Source organism: Emiliania huxleyi, assembly GCF_000372725.1.
Source record: "Emiliania huxleyi CCMP1516 chromosome Unknown EMIHUscaffold_204, whole genome shotgun sequence".
Classification (NCBI taxonomy): Eukaryota; Haptophyta; order Isochrysidales; family Noelaerhabdaceae; genus Emiliania; species Emiliania huxleyi.
In genome coordinates, this window is record NW_005200562.1 from 246,599 (window position 1) to 252,758 (window position 6,160).

The following is a 6,160-nucleotide window of genomic DNA, read 5'->3' on the forward strand; positions in this document are numbered from 1 at the left end:
ATAAGCTCCTGCAGCTGCCGCATCCCCAATGCAACACGCAGCGGCCGCGACGGCGGCAGCATTGGCTGCTTCAAAAGAGAAGCCGCTGTTGAGAGCAGCAACCTTTGCCTTCTTCTCGGCTTCAGAACAGCCTCCGGCCGCCTTGTCCGTGCCGGGCACCGCATCGATAATGACATCGGTAGAGGCCAGAGCGGTCTGTGAGGCCTCTGCAGCAGCAGCGCCATCCGCAGCAGCGGCCAGTTTCGACCTGCCGGTGAGAATTGCCTGGGCTGCAGCCTCGCCAGCTGCCTGCACAGCGGATACCGAAGCCCCGGCAGCGGTGGCACACATCATGGCTTTAGTAGCAGCAGCCTCCGCTTCAGGAGCTGTCGCTGGAGGGCCGCGCGTAGACGGCTCAAGCACGTCAGTAGGGTTGGCTGGGAAGACAATGAGCGGCCCAAACATGCTGTCTTTGACCAAAGCAGCGGCTTCCACAGCCTTCGCGGCAGCCTCCGCCGCCTCGGCCGCCTCTTCGGGCGTCAGGCCCTTCTCCAGCGCGTCGGTGGCAGCCTCTGCAGCCGCATCGGCCGCCTCAGGCGACAGGTCATCGTCGAGCGCCTTCTCCACGGCGTCGGCGGCAGCCTCCGCCGCCTCGGCCGCCTCCTCGGGCGTCAGGCCCTTCTCCAGCGCGTTAGCGGCAGCCCTCCGCAGCCGCATCGGCCGCCTCAGGCGACAAGTCGTCGTCGAGCGCCTTCTCCACGGCGTCGGCGGCAGCCTCCGCCGCCTCGGCCGCCTCCTCGGGCGTCAGGCCCTTCTCCAGCGCGTCGGCGGCAGCCTCCGCAGCCGCATCGGCCGCCTCAGGCGACAGGTCATCGTCGAGCGCCTTCTCCACGGCGTCTGCGGCAGCCTCCGCCGCCTCGGCCGCCTCCTCGGGCGTCAGGCCCTTCTCCAGCGCGTCGGCGGCAGCCTCCGCAGCCGCATCGGCCGCCTCAGGCGACAAGTCGTCGTCGAGCGCCTTCTCCACGGCGTCTGCGGCAGCCTCCGCCGCCTCGGCCGCCTCCTCGGGCGTCAGGCCCTTCTCCAGCGCGTCGGTGGCAGCCTCTGCAGCCGCATCGGCCGCCTCAGGCGACAGGTCGTCGTCGAGCGCCTTCTCCACGGCGTCTGCGGCAGCCTCCGCCGCCTCGGCCGCCTCCTCGGGCGTCAGGCCCTTCTCCAGCGCGTCGGCGGCAGCCTCCGCAGCCGCATCGGCCGCCTCAGGCGACAAGTCGTCGTCGAGCGCCTTCTCCACGGCGTCGGCGGCAACCTCCGCCGCCTCGGCCGCCTCCTCGGGCGTCAGGCCCTTCTCCAGCGCGTCGGTGGCAGCCTCTGCAGCCGCATCGGCCGCCTCAGGCGACAGGTCATCGTCGAGCGCCTTCTCCACGGCGTCTGCGGCAGCCTCCGCCGCCTCGGCCGCCTCTTCGGGCGTCAGGCCCTTCTCCAGCGCGTCGGTGGCAGCCTCCGCAGCCGCATCGGCCGCCTCAGGCGACAGGTCGTCGTCGAGCGCCTTCTCCACGGCGTCTGCGGCAGCCTCCGCCGCCTCGGCCGCCTCCTCGGGCGTCAGGCCCTTCTCCAGCGCGTCGGTGGCAGCCTCTGCAGCCGCATCGGCCGCCTCAGGCGACAGGTCGTCGTCGAGCGCCTTCTCCACGGCGTCTGCGGCAGCCTCCGCCGCCTCGGCCGCCTCCTCGGGCGTCATGCCCTTGGCAATCGCATCGGCAGCAGCCTCCGTAGCAGCGTCTGCGACCTCTTCAGCCACGCCCTCCTTGCACACGGTAAAGCTGTCCTCTCCGAGGGGCACGGTCAGCTCCTCCTTCCATGTTGGGTTAGCCGCCTGGCACTCTGCCGTGTCGCAGGACGCCTTAGCCGAGTAGGTCGCGGTGTAGGCGTTCCCGTCGGAGACCGCCGACCAGCTCGAGTACCGGAAGTCGTAAGGCTCCACGTAGCCGTTGTCCTCCAGGAGCTTGCTGAGCTTGGCCTCGCCGTCAGCCAGGTGAGACTCGTCCTTGATCCACGCATTCATGGTCTCCTTCATCTTCGCAATGGTCACGCACTCCGGAAGCGCCTTCTCCGCGGCGTCGGCGGCAGCCTCAGCTAGGGCGGCGGCTTCTTCGGGCGTCATGCCCTTGGCAATCGCATCAGCAGCGGCCTCTCCCGCCGCGTCTGCCGCCTCAGGCGACAGGTCATCGTCGAGCGCCTTCTCCACGGCGTCGGCGGCAGCCTCCGCCGCCTCGGCCGCCTCCTCGGGCGTCAGGCCCTTCTCCAGCGCGTCGGTGGCAGCCTCCGCAGCCGCATCGGCCGCCTCAGGCGACAAGTCGTCGTCGAGCGCCTTCTCCACGGCGTCGGCGGCAGCCTCCGCCGCCTCGGCCGCCTCCTCGGGCGTCAGGCCCTTCTCCAGCGCGTCGGCGGCAGCCTCCGCAGCCGCATCGGCCGCCTCAGGCGACAGGTCATCGTCGAGCGCCTTCTCCACGGCGTCTGCGGCAGCCTCCGCCGCCTCGGCCGCCTCCTCGGGCGTCAGGCCCTTCTCCAGCGCGTCGGCGGCAGCCTCCGCAGCCGCATCGGCCGCCTCAGGCGACAAGTCGTCGTCGAGCGCCTTCTCCACGGCGTCTGCGGCAGCCTCCGCCGCCTCGGCCGCCTCCTCGGGCGTCAGGCCCTTCTCCAGCGCGTCGGTGGCAGCCTCTGCAGCCGCATCGGCCGCCTCAGGCGACAGGTCGTCGTCGAGCGCCTTCTCCACGGCGTCTGCGGCAGCCTCCGCCGCCTCGGCCGCCTCCTCGGGCGTCAGGCCCTTCTCCAGCGCGTCGGCGGCAGCCTCCGCAGCCGCATCGGCCGCCTCAGGCGACAAGTCGTCGTCGAGCGCCTTCTCCACGGCGTCGGCGGCAACCTCCGCCGCCTCGGCCGCCTCCTCGGGCGTCAGGCCCTTCTCCAGCGCGTCGGTGGCAGCCTCTGCAGCCGCATCGGCCGCCTCAGGCGACAGGTCGTCGTCGAGCGCCTTCTCCACGGCGTCTGCGGCAGCCTCCGCCGCCTCGGCCGCCTCCTCGGGCGTCAGGCCCTTCTCCAGCGCGTCAGCCGGCGGCCTCCGCAGCCGCATCGGCCGCCTCAGGCGACAGGTCATCGTCGAGCGCCTTCTCCACGGCGTCTGCGGCAGCCTCCGCCGCCTCGGCCGCCTCCTCGGGCGTCAGGCCCTTCTCCAGCGCGTCAGCGGCGGCCTCCGCAGCCGCATCGGCCGCCTCAGGCGACAGGTCGTCGTCGAGCGCCTTCTCCACGGCGTCTGCGGCAGCCTCCGCCGCCTCAGCCGCCTCCTCGGGCGTCAGGCCCTTCTCCAGCGCGTCAGCGGCGGCCTCCGCAGCCGCATCGGCCGCCTCAGGCGACAGGTCGTCGTCGAGCGCCTTCTCCATCGGCGGCAGCCTCCGCCGCCTCGGCCGCCTCCTCGGGCGTCAGGCCCTTCTCCAGCGCGTCGGTGGCAGCCTCTGCAGCCGCATCGGCCGCCTCAGGCGACAGGTCATCGTCGAGAGCCTTCTCCACGGCGTCTGCGGCAGCCTCCGCCGCCTCGGCCGCCTCCTCGGGCGTCAGGCCCTTCTCCAGCGCGTCGGCGGCAGCCTCTGCAGCCGCATTGGCCGCCTCAGGCGACAGGTCGTCGTCGAGCGCCTTCTCCACGGCGTCTGCGGCAGCCTCCGCCGCCTCGGCCGCCTCCTCGGGCGTCAGGCCCTTCTCCAGCGCGTCGGCGGCAGCCTCCGCAGCCGCATCGGCCGCCTCAGGCGACAGGTCATCGTCGAGCGCCTTCTCCACGGCGTCTGCGGCAGCCTCTGCCGCCTCGGCCGCCTCCTCGGGCGTCAGGCCCTTCTCCAGCGCGTCAGCGGCGGCCTCCGCAGCCGCATCGGCCGCCTCAGGCGACAGGTCGTCGTCGAGCGCCTTCTCCACGGCGTCGGCGGCAGCCTCCGCCGCCTCGGCCGCCTCCTCGGGCGTCAGGCCCTTCTCCAGCGCGTCGGCGGCAGCCTCTGCAGCCGCATCGGCCGCCTCAGGCGACAGGTCATCGTCGAGCGCCTTCTCCACGGCGTCTGCGGCAGCCTCCGCCGCCTCGGCCGCCTCCTCGGGCGTCAGGCCCTTCTCCAGCGCGTCAGCGGCGGCCTCCGCAGCCGCATCGGCCGCCTCAGGCGACAGGTCGTCGTCGAGCGCCTTCTCCACGGCGTCTGCGGCAGCCTCCGCCGCCTCGGCCGCCTCCTCGGGCGTCAGGCCCTTCTCCAGCGCGTCGGTGGCAGCCTCTGCAGCCGCATCGGCCGCCTCAGGCGACAGGTCATCGTCGAGCGCCTTCTCCACGGCGTCGGCGGCAGCCTCCGCCGCCTCGGCCGCCTCCTCGGGCGTCAGGCCCTTCTCCAGCGCGTCGGCGGCAGCCTCTGCAGCCGCATCGGCCGCCTCAGGCGACAGGTCGTCGTCGAGCGCCTTCTCCACGGCGTCTGCGGCAGCCTCCGCCGCCTCGGCCGCCTCCTCGGGCGTCAGGCCCTTCTCCAGCGCGTCAGCGGCGGCCTCCGCAGCCGCATCGGCCGCCTCAGGCGACAGGTCGTCGTCGAGCGCCTTCTCCACGGCGTCTGCGGCAGCCTCCGCCGCCTCGGCCGCCTCCTCGGGCGTCAGGCCCTTCTCCAGCGCGTCGGTGGCGGCCTCCGCAGCCGCATCGGCCGCCTCAGGCGACAGGTCGTCGTCGAGCGCCTTCTCCACGGCGTCTGCGGCAGCCTCCGCCGCCTCGGCCGCCTCCTCGGGCGTCAGGCCCTTCTCCAGCGCGTCAGCGGCGGCCTCCGCAGCCGCATCGGCCGCCTCAGGCGACAGGTCATCGTCGAGCGCCTTCTCCACGGCGTCTGCGGCAGCCTCCGCCGCCTCGGCCGCCTCCTCGGGCGTCAGGCCCTTCTCCAGCGCGTCAGCGGCGGCCTCCGCAGCCGCATCGGCCGCCTCAGGCGACAGGTCGTCGTCGAGCGCCTTCTCCACGGCGTCTGCGGCAGCCTCCGCCGCCTCAGCCGCCTCCTCGGGCGTCAGGCCCTTCTCCAGCGCGTCAGCGGCGGCCTCCGCAGCCGCATCGGCCGCCTCAGGCGACAGGTCGTCGTCGAGCGCCTTCTCCATCGGCGGCAGCCTCCGCCGCCTCGGCCGCCTCCTCGGGCGTCAGGCCCTTCTCCAGCGCGTCGGTGGCAGCCTCTGCAGCCGCATCGGCCGCCTCAGGCGACAGGTCATCGTCGAGAGCCTTCTCCACGGCGTCTGCGGCAGCCTCCGCCGCCTCGGCCGCCTCCTCGGGCGTCAGGCCCTTCTCCAGCGCGTCGGCGGCAGCCTCTGCAGCCGCATTGGCCGCCTCAGGCGACAGGTCGTCGTCGAGCGCCTTCTCCACGGCGTCTGCGGCAGCCTCCGCCGCCTCGGCCGCCTCCTCGGGCGTCAGGCCCTTCTCCAGCGCGTCGGCGGCAGCCTCCGCAGCCGCATCGGCCGCCTCAGGCGACAGGTCATCGTCGAGCGCCTTCTCCACGGCGTCTGCGGCAGCCTCTGCCGCCTCGGCCGCCTCCTCGGGCGTCAGGCCCTTCTCCAGCGCGTCAGCGGCGGCCTCCGCAGCCGCATCGGCCGCCTCAGGCGACAGGTCGTCGTCGAGCGCCTTCTCCACGGCGTCGGCGGCAGCCTCCGCCGCCTCGGCCGCCTCCTCGGGCGTCAGGCCCTTCTCCAGCGCGTCGGCGGCAGCCTCTGCAGCCGCATCGGCCGCCTCAGGCGACAGGTCATCGTCGAGCGCCTTCTCCACGGCGTCTGCGGCAGCCTCTGCCGCCTCGGCCGCCTCCTCGGGCGTCAGGCCCTTCTCCAGCGCGTCAGCGGCGGCCTCCGCAGCCGCATCGGCCGCCTCAGGCGACAGGTCGTCGTCGAGCGCCTTCTCCACGGCGTCTGCGGCAGCCTCCGCCGCCTCGGCCGCCTCCTCGGGCGTCAGGCCCTTCTCCAGCGCGTCGGTGGCAGCCTCCGCAGCCGCATCGGCCGCATCAGGCGACAAGTCGTCGTCGAGCGCCTTCTCCACGGCGTCGGCGGCAGCCTCCGCCGCCTCGGCCGCCTCCTCGGGCGTCAGGCCCTTGTCCAGCGCGTCGGTGGCAGCCTCTGCAGCCGCATCGGTCGGGCAGGCGACAGGTCATCGTCGAGCGCC

At 73.6% G+C, this 6,160-nt stretch overlaps 1 protein-coding gene across 1 annotated transcript; it reads right to left on the minus strand.

Annotated features, from left to right (window-relative positions):
- Positions 1-670: 670 nt before the first annotated feature.
- EMIHUDRAFT_114006 (hypothetical protein) lies at positions 671-6,114 on the minus strand (the record flags this gene model as incomplete). The annotated part of the gene is made up of 4 exons (XM_005781301.1): positions 671-3,086; positions 3,118-3,350; positions 3,382-5,061; positions 5,093-6,114. Coding segments are annotated over 4 exons (5,351 nt in total), but the record flags the coding sequence as incomplete, so codon positions are not given.
- Positions 6,115-6,160: the final 46 nt, after the last annotated feature.